We start from the raw sequence: 17951 nt of genomic DNA on the forward strand, positions 1-17951 counted from the left end.
CAGGGGGAGTTCTCAGCCTGTGAACACTTTATTTCACATGAGGCTTGTCTGTGAAAATGATCCATAAAGGTTATTACAGAGTTTTTAACAGGAAGTTTTTGGTATAAACTAAGGCAGCTCAAAGGTTCCCAGGTGGGAAAAGTCAAAATAAAAGTTGCTATTATAGTCTAGATATGCTCTTGATACTTGATGCAGGTAAATGTAAAGCCCTGCGACCAGAATTGGCAGAGGAAAGACTTGATGGCTTTGGAATATATGAAGGAGGGTGTAGCTTTTAAACTTGTGACTGTATTTCCAGTTACCACTTATAACACTTTTACAATTTTTCCTACTGGTAAAGACCGCTTTCATTCATGTTAGACCAAAGTAATAAAGAAATAGATAAACAGTTAAATGACAGAGAAGTTCCTGTTTGTTTGTTTTACAATGGGGCCACAATAAAAATATAAAAATAAATGCATATTTTCTGTGAATTAATAAAAACCTTTGTAATCGCAGGATCATCTAGGCATTGAGAGAAATTAATCCTTTCTGTAATTTTGCACATTTATTTATTTGTTGGTAGATTTCTTTCATTTACTACAGCAGTATTTCATATAGAATAGAATTTAGGATAATAATATAGAAGAACTGTGACATATTGTTAAAATTGCATTGCTTTTTCTTATATTAATTGGGTTTAAATGTGTATTTAAACATCTTTACACTGACAGAAAGGAGAGTTTTGCTGGTTTAGCCCACTTAAGATGAAAGTGGGCTGTATGTGGCCCACAATGTAAAATGAGTTACATATTGATTTCTGGAAGTTCTGGGCAAATTTTCTAGATTTTTAATTTTGTGCATGTGTGTTCTTGATTTGTCAGGTGATTTAGCTTTTTAGCTTTTGTTTAATGGTACCTTGGTGAGCTATTTTGATTTGTGATATTCTATTTTAGGCCCCAGTTACTCATGACAGACCTTGTGATTGGTTGGCTATCCCCTGGTAAACACGTGCTGCTAGGCAGAAATGTGTATTTCCCCAAGTGGTTGGCAAATGGTTGATGGAGGCTGACGTTAGGTGAAGTCAGCCACAAAGAGGCTTATGGTACTGCACTAAAAACCTCCTTGCTTTTTGCTTTTGTTGCTAGCTGATAGCAAACTACACAAGCTAGAAACAGGGACCCTTGCCTTCAAAGTAAAAGTTGCAACTTTTGACAAACATCAGTTGTTGCAACTTTTACAGTCTCTGTTTCTGATTTTCATCACACTTTTTGCACTTTTCACTACTGCTCTTGAGCAGTTGTTACTGTTTACAGACAAGACATTTTCTATGCAAGCTAGGGGAAGTTACATCAGTGACCAAAGTGATTGCAAGAATGTCTTTTTATGTGGCACCTTCTTTGCGATGGGGTTCACCTTGTGACAGCCAGAAACCACTCCCCACGCAGTCAAAGAGACAGCCAGGGAGTTGCCAAATAGTTTCTAGGCCCACGTGACTGAGGCAACACTGAGCAACACCACTGCTATTTAGGTTTTCAGCTTATATTGCTTTGGTTGGTTTAACGCAGGAAGTTATCTACTTTTAGAATAAATAAAGTAAACCTGATCTTATATAAGCAGGTTTTTTTGATCTTGTGAGCACTGAAATTAAACTTGTGGCTCTACCTATTCATGTAGATAAGAGCTTTAAGGTGACCGTACAAATAACTGTGCATATGCATTGCAAAATAGCTGATAAGTGCCGAGATTTGCTTCTAAGAGGACTTCTGAGCCACTGCCTTTCAGCATTTTTCTTTAATCTCTCTTTTGTCCACTAAATGTCTCACTGTGTATATTTTAAGTTTTAAGCTACTGAATGAAAGGAAATTTCCAGAGTCTAAATTATATTTTGAAGGTTCTTACTCCATTTCAGAGTGACTAGTGGTTTTAGTATGGCAATCCAGTTTAACATTGAGTAGCTGGGCAGACATTGAAATTTCAGTTTCTTCTCTGTTGATAGCCCTATTAGCACAGGGCCAACATTGTCTGGGGACCACTAGTCGTTTGTAGTAATTGTGGAGGTTAATTCTGTAAAAATCTGACATCTCGTTCCTCGAACTTCTCATGTATACTGAAGTTTTGCATATTGGAAGACCTTGTTGTTAATGTTAATGGAAGAACCAACCTCTAATCAGCTTCCATTCAAATGATTGTTCCCGGGGTAAAACCGCTGAAATCCAAAATGCATCTCATTTGTTCCGATGAATGACGAACACACCACCATCTATTTTGTGCCTCTGTCCGCATTTCCATCTGAATGATATGGAGCTATTCTTAGATCTGTGGGAGGATAGATGGGCACCATTTAGGTTTTCACTTTCAAAGCCTTCTTCTTTCCTCGTTGCTGTAAGCCATTTTCAGTCGACCATTTGTTGGTGCACTGCGAAACGCACAGCCTAATGCTAATTATGTGCACAAAGCCTACTGTAAATGGTGGCTTTGGAGTTCTTGAGAAAAGGATTTTGACAATGAAAATGGCTTCATGACATGCATTGCTTCTCAGTGAATAGGACCTCATTAATATTCAGCCGAGCATCTGTTTCATAAAGCAGATTTGAATCTTTCTGGCTGGGTGTGATTCTTATCTTTAGCCACTTTTGGAAACTTGTAACTCCTGTATGTGATATGATGAACTGTCATGAGAATGTGTTTATCTAAATGCATCTCTAACACTGTACGGAGTCAGGAGGTGCAGTCATTTTTAGCCTTTTCCTAACCTCTGTTAAGACCATTTTTCTCATAAAAATTTATAGGTCTTGGTCATGACAGTAAGGTTAGCTGCATCATGAGGTGCTCCACCTTTCCTCCTTACTACTCCCACAGCCTTTCGTTGGAAATTCTACAGTTTTGCAATTCTTGTGTATTTGTCGATGCTTTTCAGCTTGTAACAATGAGAGAATGTGGAAAAGATTTCTCATCTGGGAAGATGTGAATGATGTAACGGAATTGGTGCGGTCATCATTTTTGACTATGTGAGCATATGTGACTGACATTTACCATAGGCTACATTCACACTGCAGAACATCAGGTTGTTGTTTTTTCTTTTGGCATTACAATCTTATTTTTAACATGAGGTATAGCAAATGCCGTATAATTTGTGAGCAGATGACAGTAATGTCAGTAAGAAAGGAAAGCTACTTCTTAGTTATCCCCGCTTTCTTGTCTATCCCCAACTGACTGTCCAGTAAAGGATGAAAATGCCCAAAAAATGTCCCTTAACACCAGCTACACTTTACATTTGAGCTGGCTAGCTCTGAGTAGCAAACCTGTCTCATCAGTGCTGTAAACCAAAGGACACCTTGTGTACAACCGAGACAAAGGGGCATTATGTTACGCCCTGGAAATAACAGCTTGTTGGTGTCTGCATCAGTCACGCTTAACCTGATAAACTACCACTTCTGCATCACTTTTAAAAGGACATAACGACCTTTCTAAATGTCCTGTGACTGCTCTGCTATAATGAGGGATGAACTAAAAATAGACAACAAATCCCCCCTCTATGTATCTTTAAAAAAGCATTAAAAGTCAATAAGCAGATTCTTAAGACCTTTAACCCATCCTCAGGGTATTCCCTCTGTTTTCCCCCAGATCAGGAAAAAAAAACTGAGGGAGTGACTACTCCAGTTGGTTAGTCACTGGAGAGCTGCAGCAGCAGATTTCCTGATTAAGCAAGCATGAGCTAATCACTAATGGAGCTGTGGTGGAGGATTAAATCAGGAGGACATCAAAAATAATGATTGAACAAGTGAAGGAGAATGAAGAGGATGCCACAGGCTCGATTTGCTCTTTTTTGTGTGTGTGAGACAATTTCAGGTGCACAGGAGCAAATAATTTTGTGCTTCATACTGGTTAACCTTCTGTAACGTGAAGTGGTCACATGTAGCTTGTTTCAAAGTCTTCACTTTATTTGAACTTCAATTGAAATGTGTTTTGGGGTTTAAAATAATAAGAAAAATATGTAACATGATAAATAATGTGCAGCTTTAATGTGAATTTCCAGACTGACTGTTATTTTTTTTCTTTTCCCATCAGTGCTCTGGGAGGCTCCTCAGCATTACATATACCAGCATTTCCCAGTGGAGGATGCTTAATTGATTACGTCCCTCAAGTGTGTCAGTTACTCACCAACAAGGTAAAAGTGTTCACCACACACCCCATTAGTGCTGCTAGATGTTCTTTGTGCTTATGTATTGTTTTACATTATTTGTAACCCTTAATGTCTTTGTATTTTAAGATCAAAATTCTATACTCTGCGCGTGGGTGTGTGACAGGTATATGACTCATTTATTGCATATTTGTAAGGCTTAGTGCAGCAAAGCATTCATCCACTGATGTCAAGCTGTGTGTACATGTGTGTGCATGTGTGTGTGTTCATGCACGTGTGTCTGGCATCTGCCAGCGTGGGCGTACTGGCCAACCTCCATAGGCTGTCTGAGGGCTCCTTGGCCTCCGCAGGTTGACAAGTAGATATGCAGCGTGGACGCGATGTAATGCCACTTCCCTCAAGGCAAATGCCCATCCCCCCACAGCCTCTCAGACAAGCGCACAAATAATGCACACAGGCATACCCTCTATCTCTTCCTGTTCACCTGGAATCTCACCAGCATACTATCTGGAACGTTTACATCCTTTGATGACCCCCATGTCTTCAGTTGTTTAAGTCACGGCCGCCCATCCCACTTCCCTGAAAGAGGTCACAGCCTTTGCTTGGAAATGGAGTCTTATTCATAATGTAGTTATCCCTTTTTTAGAAAGCAAGTTTAAAAGGACTTAGGGCAAGACATTTGCTGCTTTACTTTACCCAAGCAGCGACCTTCTAAGCCAAAAAATAAAGCCAGTGTGAAACTGCAATTCCTCTAAAATACACTAAAGAACAACAGTAAACAAGTTTACACCCTGGTACTAAAGCGCTTTTAGTATAGTGTATAGTTAATTTTCCCATCATAACAACTGAATATTTAAATTATTCACATGTTAAAATCCTATAATTATACAACATATAGGCTGCAGACACAGGTAGCTGTAGATGGTAGCTCTCTGCTTCAGTTAATTGGAGTAAATGAACTGACACCTTGACCCTGTTCATTCTAGCACCGCATTTTGAAACATTTTAATGGAATAATCTGACATGGGCTAAATGCAGAGAGCAATTTCCCCACGGGGCTCAATAAAGTACAATAATGTAATAATAATATAATATGGCTTTCCATGCAGCTAACTGTACAGACTGTCCAAGAAGGCTGTGTTCTAATTTTAATAAGTTCACATCTAATATTTTATTATTAGTTTGTTATTTTACGGCAAAGAAGAATCTTGTTAGCTCTTCCACAGATATCACTTTTTATTCATTATTTGAACACATTTAAATCTGTTCAAATGCAGTGTGTGAGTGTTATTTTCTTCAAACATCAAATAAAACGAACATAAAATGTTATATGGCTTCATTAAAAATCACTTGATTCTGAAGGGATCAGGTGAACAATTTTAGATAAATGAAAGGATTAAAAGTAAAGGGGGACCCAGAATAGATCCCTGCGGAATGCCATAAAACACGGGAGCAGTGGAGGAAAGAGGCATAAGAGATAAGAAAATGTTATTGGTGAAAAAAGCACCCAATTCCAAAACACAAGTCAATACGAGCATTGTTTTTCCAACAACCACTTTGTGACTAGAAAACAGAGCTGTGTCTTATTCAAAATGGGCTGAAGTTGATAGCAGAGACACAAAGCACAATTTATATATATTGTCTGTAAATGTTTTCCACTTTTTTTAACTGAAGCCAACAATCATGGTAAAGGGAAAAAAATACATTGTTCTAACATCTCAGCTTCTCACAGTCTTTTCAAGGGCAAGCTGTGCAGTCATTTTATGTTTTTAACACATCACTTATTTACTCCCACTTATTCCAGATGTGAGGATTGTATCGACAGAGCTATACTGTCACATACCTCAGCTGTGAGTGTGACAGCTGATTCCGCTGGTTGATGCCAGCACCTGGTGTCTGCACCGCTCAAAATATTGCTCATGAAAATCCACTGCTGAGCCTAATAGGCTCTGTGAAATGTATACGTGTGATTAACTCAATCAATTTCAATAAGATAATCTTTAGTTGCTGTTCGTATTTTTTGACACGATGGTGATAATTAGATTGAGAGACTGACACAGAGTATCTAATTATGGAAATGTGTAATAAAATGTTTCGAGTGTCTGCTTCAGCTCCACTCCCCATTTTTCAGGTGTCTCTTTACGTGTTAAAGATCATTGTTCGTCTCTTGTGAGAGCACTTGTGTTTCTGCAAAAGGGCCTGTTCACATCTATTGCATGCTGTTTCAACATATATGTTAACAGGGTCATGATTACAACACACATTAATGGCTGCTATATACTGTCAGCCTCCACACCATACTGCACCCTGTGCTTCGTCATCTTCAATGTTCTTGAATTAAAAATGAAAGAAAAATACACCTTCTTTCATTTCTTAGGTTTTACATATCAGGACATAATAGAAAGAATCTCGAGTCTTAAAATAATTTAAATACAACCTCAGATGGACAGCAGCATATTGATATTTTACACTATATCATTGTTTATGTAACATAAGCTAAAGAAGCATTGCGTGGGAAAACTAAGTACACCCCATGGTTCAGTAGGTTGTATGACTAACTTTAGAAGTAAAAACTTGAGGTAACGGTTTCCTTAATGACTTTATCAGTTTCTCATAGTGTTGAGGTTCAATTTTGGTGTTCTTTACAATTTCACTTTAGTTGGTTTAGGTTTGTGGGCATTTGCTTATGTATTCTATGAGTAATATATGTAGCTCTTGGGGTTTTTTTTACTGATTCCTTAGCATTCCACAATGAAACGGGTGAATTGTCTGGAATGTCCCCCTCTGGAAATATTGGCAACTGTCAATATTTCTTTCAGTCAACTATGACTGTATCAAAAAAAAAAAAAGTAACAAAAAAATAAATAAATTCCATTTTTTTAATCACATTTATTGATTGATAGTCCTAAAACGTGTAAGTGATACTTGAAAAGGTTTCATATACAAACTTTTACATTTTAGACATTGGCGAAGCGTAACTTTCAGGCACAGGATGAATGTGAACGTAAACATCAGTGCTTCAGTCCCAATAAAACTGTATTAACACTGAAACAGTGGCGGTAGCACTAGCCCAGAGAGTGCCCATCGCATGAATCATCAGGCTGATTAATCTACACAGTGACTTCTTCACTTTATACGAAGAAGAAAGAAATGAGCTGTGCGAGTACATTTCCCAGCAGCTTGAGTAGACGGCAAATTCAAGAGTGAGTCACGATATTTCTAATATGTTGACACGTTTTTATAAATTGTGTGCACTTATTTCTGTCACTGACACATCATAATCAGATCTTAATTATTCCTAAGTGGAAATTAATGCATATGGGTGTATTGCCTTCAAGTGATCATTTTTTATGTGCACCTTTTATTGTTGTAGTTGGCCTGTGGGGTTATGCGGTAGGCCGCCATGGTTTGGGAGTGGTAATTGTGGATGCTCAGTGGATAGTTTAAGGCTGGATGAACACTTGTCATGTTTCTCATGGACTTCTCTAGCAGTTTTTACAATGAGGAGAGTCTTGCTGAGAGAGACCACTGCCGTGGGGGGTAGCATTGCTTGGTCGACAGCAATATGTAGGAGGGTAATCTAGTCAAAGTAACATCCATGTGAATCCCAGGACAAAAGGTTTCCCAATTTCCAGTTTGCCAGACCTGTTTTGGATACTTTGTGTTTCATTTTTGCGCTCATTAAATTTTTCTTAGATTTTTATATATTGTTTTATCAAACTGTGTATTTATTCATCTTTAAGCTATTTTGCTGTAGGTTGGTTGGTAGTGGGGTTTTTCTCCTGTTTCATGTCGTTTCCTATTGTGGTTTAGCCCATTTTAATTTAGTTTTTGTATAAAAATATTACATTTAGTCTAGTTTTAACTGTTTCAGTTTTTATTTCTATTATTGGGCCATGGGTGATATTTGTCAGATGGTAAGACCTAAGAAGTTCAGAACAGTAGCCTAATGTAATGCAATACAACCACAAAAACCCGAATCACAGTGTAAAAACAAAGATTAAAAATGAGCCTTATCAGGCTGGCTATGTTGGCAAATTTGGCTCACCCAATTGGCATTTCTTGTGTAGTTTACAGGCTTTCACATCTAGTTTTATGTTAGCTGTAATAACAGCGGTTTGTAAATAAGTATTTGTGTGTGTATATTTAGATCTACTTGTGGAACTTGGGGAATCAAAAGTCATTGATGTTCAAAATCAATTTGCAGTCAAATATCAGATCAGTCACACTTTAAGAAAGCTGGGGGTGGTGTGAATGTGTGACAGGCAGAGAAGTGATTTCTTAATAATGCTGCAATAAGCACTTCCGGCGTTATTGCATCACTCTCTCCACAGACACCTGCACAAACACAATAAATGGATGTGCGGGTGTCATGGGTGCGGGCAGGTTTGAATACCTGCAAAACAAGATCACCTTTCTTGCATCACTCAAACCTCCAGGCAGCCAATGGAACGACTTGGCTGCGAGTCGTACATTGAGTGGGGGCAGGAAATCCTTTCTCAGTATGGGTGTGAAAGTGCAGTGATCCACACTTCCCTTAAAACACACACACACACAGTGTAACTACATAAACAGCTTATTGAGTATGTGGCCTTGCAGCTTTTGAGAAAGCTAAATTGCCGCCTCCACCGTTTCATGTAAACATAATCGAACAGGAGGCTGAGTCACAATGTGTGCCTGTCTTTATGAGTTCTTACAGAGATCACACACATACCACTGTGTGTTTGAAAGATTACTACTTTCACAAAACGTTGTCATTCATACAACGTTGATGAGTAATCACAAATATTCAGTAGCAGTGGATAACACCATCTCCAGCTTAATCATGATACATCCTGTCCTCAAAGGAACCATGCACTTTTACTACAGGCTTTTGACTGCTTAGGGTTGAGACGAGTAATTGGTTGACTTTTTTTAGTCGTCAGATTTTACTGACACCGATACAACCTCGCGTAATAATAATTGTTTTGGTTCACCCTTCAAAAATATACTAGCTAAAAAAAACAGAAACTTACGTTTGAACAAGATTTATCGACCTACACTACAATAAATGTGCAGACAAGATGTTTAATATGAGGTATGACCTCCTCTGGCCATGTTGGAAGCACCTGTCACCTGTTTAGGCATGGACTCCACAGTAATTGCTCTCCATTCCTGGATGAGTGCAGCCTGCAGCTGTGCCACGGTCATTAATTGTGGCTGCCTCTGATGAATACATTGACCTAACATGTCCCAGGCATGTTCAGTAGGAGACATTTTGAGACTAAATGCTAGCCAAGGAAGTGTCTGGATTTGGTCCTGATTCCAGGACGGCCAGCACTACTTTGGCAGTGCGGGGATGGGCATTGTCAAGCTGAAACAGCTGCTAGGCGGAGTGATGCCGCAAGTACAGTTGGAGCATCTCGTCTCAGTACCTCTGTGCAATCAGGTTTCCACCAAGTGGAAGCAGATAAGAGATGGTGCTATCATGGGCAAGGCTGCAGCAACAGCTCGGGCACACATGCCAGAATCCAGCATGCCAGTACCACTCCCTCAGTGAACGTCAGTCAGTTGCAGCATTTTGTGCATACAATGTTTGTGTGTTCTGAGATCACTGGCTTGAGAATGTGGTAAATTAAACCACTCCTGTGGTGTACAAGTGAGTCCATTTATGTTCAGTAAACAAATTGCCAATCCCTCTATTGACTAAAAGCAGTCAACCAAAACTGAAAACGATTCACAGAATATGTTTGGGCTTTTCTGAGAGATTAAGGTGACGTTCTAAGAAATGGATTTAAAACAAATATTGAAAGCGTTTTTTCAGTAATGCAGTATTAACACAGAAGAAATAACAGCATTCACTATCTAGAAGCACTGTTTCACAGCACAGAGTCTGAAATATGTCACACAATTAGCCTTAAAGTGAGCACTGCAGCATTTTATATGAAAAACAGAAAAGGCTGTTTAGTCAGGAAAAGAACGTCACATTATATAAAAATGGAGACTAGAATGAGGAAATTGTTGAGGGTTTTTTCTTAAATGGTAAATGGTAAATGGCCTGTATTTGTATAGCGCTTTTCTAGTCCCTAAGGACCCCAAAGCGCTTTACACAACCTGTCATCCACCCATTCACACATACATTCACACACTTGTTACGTTTGACAGACTATGTCAAACTCTCTATGGCAGAGAGCTGTTAACAACGGCTTATTTAGTTCTCAAGTGGTAAGCTGAAGACTTCTGTGACATTTCAATACTCTTGTACAAAGACTGCGTGTAATATTACTTTTTTGCTCAGAGCAAATAACACGTTCGCTTTTCTTAATGTTGGTCTTTCTCTGCCACGGCATTGTTTATGTTCTGGCTGCTCTGAACAGTCCAATGCCAAATGCAGTTAATGCAAGTGATAAGACTGGAAGCAATAAAAACGATGTTGCTAATAAGTGTTGAAAACAGGTTATGGCTGAGGTTGAATGTTTATCTACCAGTCAAGTGATGATGAAACAGCCTTATGTTGGTTTCTGCGCATCTTAATAAACATGAGCCCCAAAATCTATTGGTCATTCTATGCACCTCAAGCTACAGACTCAACAAATAATGCTTCACAAAAAACTATTAGGCCAACTAAGATATCAGTGAGGTCATTAAGCTCAAGATCAGGACTTTTTTTGAAGCAGGGAATCCAAAACATATACCCAAATGTTAATGGCTATCCTCTTATTTCTTTATTAGGCACTTTTTTTTTTTAATATTCACCTGACCATAGGCCTTAGGTCATAGTTGTTGAAGTCCAGCTTCACCAACCCTCCAGACATCGCTGACAGTAGTTTTTTGACTTTGTTTAGATCCAGACTTGAAGCATTACTGTACCTTTTTTGGTTTATTTTTTAAGAAAAACTCCAGTTAGAGGGTGGTGTATTTTATTTTTTGTTGGTGTATCTTATTTTATTTTTTGTCAAGCACCTTGGTATGCCCTTGGTTTTTTAGTGGGCTTTATAAATAAAGTTTATCATTATTATTATTATTATTATTATTATTATTATTATTATCATTATCATCATCATCATCATCATCATCATCATCATTATTATTATTATCTTCTTTATATCCCATGTTTTAACCTACCTGACTTCTAATAACACCTGGCAGAGCAGCCACATAGAGATCAAAGAATCTGGATGATTTTTGCTTTTGGGATCCCAAAGAGCACCTAAAATGCATTTTTGCATCATCTCAAAACAGTAGTCACACACCCATGATCCTTTTAATCATTCTTCCTGTCCATACCGAACAGAAAGCAAACTGAGCAGATTAGAAGATTGATTTAAAAGTTATTTTATAGTTGTCTAAACTGCCTTAAGCAGTTGCATTTTTAACAGATTGAGGTCTGTAGATTTTGTCCCACTTTGGGAAGGGATTTCTTCACACCCAGTATGGAAAGGATGAGTGATTACTACAACAAAATCTCTTACAGTGTAAATATGGGCATGTGAGAATTTTTTGAGCCATTTCCACACCGCAGTTTTGGTGCCAGGACCAGACTGTATCTGTTAATAAAACTCGACCTGCCGCTGCTATTTTGAGAAGGTCACCCATCATGGCACACTAAGCTCTCCAGAGCTACCCAGATGGCTAAAATTGAGAGGCCATCTAGTGCTACTGTGACTAAAACGGATGTAGATTTGTGGGGCTTCATTTTCTAGTCTGCTGACTGGTTGTTTAGGCTGTTATTCACTCTGATTAAGAACTCTGATTAGAAGGAAGTAAAGAAATCTCACTTTGATCTTCTACTGATGGCAGCAACTTTCTCTTTCTCTTTCCTAACCTTTAACGCTTATGGCTCTGAAGCTTTTTCGGGCTTCGGCCTGAAAGGTTTGAACATCCTGCTACGGCTGGGCGTAGCGATTAGAGCTTCAAATTACAATACGAGTGTTTCCGGAGCAGAATTTATCCTGCACAGGATCTTTTATTTCAAAAAATGACCAGATTCTGGTCATGCTGCTCAAGTGTCTGGTTTCCTGTTGTCTTCCTGTTGCCGGAGGTTTCTTCCTGTTAAAAGGGAGTTTTTCCTTCCCACTGTCGCCAAAGTGCTTGCTCATAGGGGGTCATATGATTGTTGGGTTTTTCTCTGTATCTATGAAGCGCCTTGAGGCGACTTTTGTTGTGATTTGGCGCTATATAAATAAAATTGAATTGAATTGAATTGAATTGAATTGAATTCACCTGCCTTGTGCAACTTCAGCCCCTGTCAAAAATAAACCAGATGCCATGTCAAGTGACACAAAGCACAAAGATGCTTCTGGGATACTTCTGAAATGTGGAACGGCACGTTTGGTTAATTGTACTCATTGTCTTGAGTGGGCCCACTGCAGACAGGATGCACCGCAGTCATGCCTGGTGCATTCCCAGAGGTCATTCAGGCAGACCACTAAGTCGAGCTCAACAACACTCCCAATAGATCGGCTGATCTCAATGACAGCCCATATCAACACAGGCCTTGATTATATTTTCCATTGTCAGTGGGTCAGCTTGGGTCCAAGTGATCTAAATTCCCTAGATTTCAACCTGCGAATACAAGGAGTCTGTGCAGACGTCCGTGTGCCTGCCAATTTTTTGTGAATTTGCAGATCCATCTGCCAACACTTTACATAACAATGCACTAGCTGTGTAACTACCTGCTGCAGAATTCAAGTAGACTTTAAAGAAGTATAACTGGAATGACTACTTGGCCATTGTGTCTCCAACTGTCTGTGTAACAGAGTTAACAGAGAATTATCAGGGTTTCATTTTTAAGACACTACCATTCTACTACGCTATTGAGAAATATCACAAAGGACACACAATTTAAGTTCCTTCTTAGACATCTTACAAGTGCTGACTACTACAAACCGCTTTGTAGCCCACATCCACCCCAGCTCCTCCTTTTCACTTAATTAGCGTCACATCTTTTTTTCCTCTTGACTATTTTGTTCTATACTGGGGTCTTGTTCCTCTCTCCACCTCCAGCTTTCCACGTATACGTGTAAAAAGGTGGGGAGGTCCCAGATCGGAGTTTTGCAACCTAATTTAAATGATTACAGATTTTGATTGATGTCGTCATGAACTGCTGTTAACTAAGGAAGAATGACCCCAAAACTGCCTAAAGAAAACCTATAATGTAAAATCATTTGGTAAATTGACAGTTCATTAAACTTAAATAATAATTTTCCTGCTTGTAAGCACACAGGCCCAAAATACATAAAGGCGTCTGGAATTCTGCACTTTTTGGGTCACCTTGTTTTTTCCAGGGCCCTCTAACAACTTAAGTAGAGGAAATAGCTGCAAAAAATTTTCAGAGTGGAAAAGCACATTTAATCTCTGCTAAAAAACATCATTGAGATGGAGTCTAAAGTGAAAATACATCTTTTTTTTTTGCCCCAATGATGCTGGCGTAGAAGGTTTTTTTGACTTGTTGTTGACTGGTTGAAGCCTTATATGGACGTAATTGTGTGATTATGCATCTTTAATTAAATTAAAGCATGTCAGTAACATATATATGACTTTCCCTTTATGTGATTATCTTTCCCAGCCATCCCTGGTCATAAGTGAAGCTGGAAAAAAATATCTTGAAAAGGCTCTTTTTCTTTCTTTGTGCAGAGGATGAGTCAGATAAGGGTTATCTGCTTTGATTGAGCCCACTGAATCCCTTCTGAACATTTCTCTTCATAAGTTGCTGCTCATGTTCAAACACGGTTTGCTGTTTCTGTATTTTCCTGTACTAAAACCTTCACTTTGGCCTGTCTAGGTGCAGTATGTCATCCAAGGCTATCACAAGAGGCGAGAATACATCGCTGCTTTTCTCAGCCACTTTGGAACGTGAGTCATGAAGCGATCACAGCACGTGTCTGGCGCTCATCAATTTGTTACTGGAGACATGAATGTAATCGGTGTGTATGTGTTACAGGGGGGTGGTGGAGTATGATGCTGAGGGATTCACGAAACTCACCCTTCTACTCATGTGGAAAGATTTCTGCTTCTTAGTGCACGGTAATTAAATTTTTTTTATATATAGCACCAGTTCACAATAACAGCTGTCTCGGGGCGATGTATACTGCAAGGTAAAGGCATCATAATAATAAAGAGAGAAGAGGAGCGTCAGGTATTCATTCTTTTCTGTGTCTGCACTTTGTAGTGGACCTCCCGCTGTACTTCCCCAGAGACCAGCCCACCCTCACCTTCCAGTCTGTGTACCACTTCACTAACAGCGGTCAGCTCTACTCTCAGGTGCAGAAGTCATATCCTTACAGCCCACGCTGGGATGGCAACGAGATGGCAAAGAGGGCAAAGTATGTAGCACCTGCCTCGTAAAAATACACATTATTGTAATTATATGTTATGCGAATATGTTGAACATTTCATACACTGTTGGGGTGAAACTCAGTGGACGTACAATAATATATTAGACCCTTTACAGTCAGAAAAAGTCATATAAAAATTACTTTTGGAAGGGAGTGTAATACTCTTAAAAAGAAAAAAAAACACAATTTCTCAGATATTCTCAGATATCAAATAGCTAAAAAATGCAATATTCTGTGAAATTAAGTCAGTTAATTTAAAAGGAAGACAAGACACAATTGGATATTCTGACACTGTAAAGTTAAACATGGTACATTGTCCCCTGACTTGAAAATTAATTATTAATTTATGTATTAAGTAAGTAAATATTTTTTTTCTCATTTCAAAGTGTTTCAAAATGTTCCCAGAAATGTATGACTTATCATGTCATATAAACTAATCTCAGAGAATATCTGAACCTGAATCTGGATTTTAAACCCTTCCAAGATGTTTTTTTTTCTTGCTGTGACCCTTTATTCCTATTATTCTACCTTGTAATGAAATCCAGCCTTTTTCATTCCTGTCATTATCTACATTTCATTATCTTCAAAGTCCCTGTCAGCTTGTTTCATTCATTTATCAAAAGTGTTGTTAAAGCTTTAACTATGGTATTATGACGCATTGTCATATGGACTGTGCAGCATATAGACCATCTATTGATATACAGATTTGACCCAACCCTCAGTACACATAAACTAGCCTGACCTTGTTTGAGTAAATGCAGTGTTTGCTCTTTGTATGGTAAAGGTTAATAACTACTGTAAATATTGAAAACAGAAGGCAACGCATAATCTCTTGGCTGAGCAAAGGTTCTTTAAAGGAAAACTACTCGACGTGACACTGAGTCTCATATTTGTGGGCTTTTTGTCTTTGGATACCCGGTTGAATGATGGTGTCATTGTGACAGACAGCTTGACCTTCCTCAAGAGTCACCGACAGCGTTAAGTAAACATTCCAGACACACATCTTCAGGTATATCGAAAATGCAGGTGTTTGTTTTGATTTAGGAAGCTAAACTATTGATTTAGTCTTAGTGTAGTTTTTTGTTGGTGACATTACAGTTGCAGTTCATCCTCTAAGCAGTTTTAAATGCCACTTTGTGCATAGTTTCAGTGGTTATGGGTGTTATTCAGATCCATGTTAATGGAAAGGCCTCTGTGTACTCCTCCTCTGCAGTGATACAGCAGACAGACTCTCCTGCGTAAACCCAGTTATCATTTTCAAACAGAAATTGTTTGAACAGCTGAACTGTTACATCTCCTTTTAGCAATACTGCTGCATGGAGAGACGTGGCATTCAAAGAATCCTGAATAAAAATCTGTGTGAGACTTGACTGTTGTCCCGCCCCCATCGACAAAAAGCTATTTGGCAGGTTAACTGGCAAACGTACAAAAAAAGTTTCCTGGAATAGGCACATGGGAATCAAAAACCTTGACTGATTTAAGTTAGGCCGATCTCCTGTTCAAGATTATCTTCTTGGGCATGTCCAGACAGCTTCTGGTGTGGCTGCTATTTTTGCACTGCTCTCTGAAAGTGCCCCTCAGAGATGCGATTTCACCACAGACGTTAAACTGGTGCAGACAACAACCATCAGCTTCAGTTTCAAATTAATGTGAAGTTCTTTTGAAAGCTCCATCTCAAGGCTACAACTGAGCAGTTTTCAGTTGAAGAGTTCACAGTTTTTAAGCCTGAAGGCAGCTCGTTGGATCAGGAGCAGGAGCACGCTCGCTGTTGTTTCAACAGGTTGTGCACCATGATTGCATCTGCTAGGATGTGACATTCAGATGACGCGATCTCAACTGTGCTGCACAGCGGTGTGCTATGAAGAACACTGTCTTTACTCACCACGTACTTACATTTAACCAGTTTGCCGCCTCAAGACTTTGCCCACTTTCTGAAATCAATAATCAAGGTGAGTGATAATAATTGTGTTGCAGCAGAGGAGGTCAGAGGATGGTGTGCAAACATGTGAAGTGATTTTAATCAGATTTGACTGCTGATTCCACAATTTTTATGCCCCTGTAAACTGATCTCTGCATATGAATATGTGGAATCTGTTGGCAAGGAACAATATTTTTGGCAATAGAAGCCTTCTGGTCATGTTTGGACAGGATATGGTTGTGTGCAGGTACAATTCCTCCTGTAAAATAAACTGTAAAAGAAATATTAATGGAAACAGATAAGGCTGTAGTTCAACGAGAGGCTTACATATCCACTGGCTACTATGGAAGCTCTGAAAAATTGACCTTTGTCGTCAGAGTCAGGTTGACGATGGGTTTCCAAATTGATTGGCCAGTGACCAATGAAATAAAAGTTATGTCTCTGTGCCCTTTACGTTAAATAAGGAATTGGTCTTATTAAGCTAAAACTTAAATCCCCAGTGACATGAACAAGCTGATAGTCGAGAGACTTCCTTTTAGAAAGTCATTCAGGAGAAGATCTGTTCCTTAAACTGCTCCTGTTTCTCCCTTTAGAGTTTGAGGTGCACAGTGTCGTTTCTCATGTTGAATTGTGTTTGCAGGCAATAAAAACATTCTCCTTTTTATGTGCACTTTGCTGCACGCTGGGACTGACCCAGTGAATTTGTCAGATGCTTTGAAGCAGTTGAAACATAATTATTGTCACAATTTATTATGTCTCTGTCTCCCAGGGCGTACTTCAAGAGCTTCATCCCTCAGTTCCAGGAGGGAGCCTTTGCCAATGGGAAGCTCTAGCACTGACTGGCTTGATGACATGCCTGGAGAGTCGCCCGTGGGAGTGTGTGTGCACGTGCGTGTGTGAGTGTGTACCTGTAGTATGCACAGACTTGCTGCAGCAGCAGAGTGATAATGACAATATTCTTCTCAGTCAGTACCTTCGCTTTTTATTGTAGCCGATCTCCTGTTTAGTTGGCCAAAAACTGGCTGTGCTGATGATTCAATCCAATTAAAGGCCTTTATTTTGAAAACAAATGCCAAACTGACTGGAAATAATCTGACAAGCTTGTACTTGTACAAACCGTTCCACCCATTTAAATAAACATTATTTGTTGCATTGTGCCACTGACACCAGATGTGAACATGTGTATACACGAGTATCTTTGTCTTCTGATCGTTTGCCACGTGTTTGTCTAATTTGGCCCCAATATTGATGTTTAAATGATCTGTGACTTGCCTTTTAACTGTTTAAATGCTTTTTGATTTCTGTGACAAAGTCTTTGTCTGACATGTTGGCAGTATAAAACAAGTTCCTCCTGACAGTGTGTAATTGCTTTATCATTTGAAAAGTATTAGCACCCGTCTTTGAAATTGTCCTTTTACTTTATTTATTCAAAAGCGTAAGAACTGGAAAATAGACTAAGGAGCATTGTAGACATTAAGACGGCGTGATTACAGCAGTATTGTGTGTCAGGGTCATTCCATGTTCATCTCATCTGACCCCAGCTCCTTTTTATGCAGTGACTTTTGTCTGTTTCATATTTTTTACCTTCATACTA

General features: G+C 39.0%; 1 protein-coding gene across 1 annotated transcript in view; it reads left to right on the forward strand.

Annotated features, from left to right (window-relative positions):
- babam2 (BRISC and BRCA1 A complex member 2) overlaps positions 1-17712 on the forward strand; it is a 118537-nt gene extending 100825 nt beyond the window's left edge. The window contains exons 8-12 of the mRNA XM_085257765.1: positions 4051-4150; positions 13887-13957; positions 14046-14128; positions 14274-14427; positions 17127-17712. Coding sequence (XP_085113891.1) covers positions 4051-4150; positions 13887-13957; positions 14046-14128; positions 14274-14427; positions 17127-17190 — 472 coding nt within the window. The 3' untranslated portion in view covers positions 17191-17712. The remainder of the gene's footprint in view (positions 1-4050; positions 4151-13886; positions 13958-14045; positions 14129-14273; positions 14428-17126) is intronic.
- The last annotated feature ends 239 nt before the right edge of the window (positions 17713-17951 follow it).

This window comes from Mchenga conophoros, linkage group LG19, assembly GCF_057382185.1.
Source record: "Mchenga conophoros isolate Kocher_MC1m ecotype Shallow Benthic linkage group LG19, M_conophoros_male_GT1.1, whole genome shotgun sequence".
NCBI classification, from domain to species: Eukaryota; Metazoa; Chordata; class Actinopteri; order Cichliformes; family Cichlidae; genus Mchenga; species Mchenga conophoros.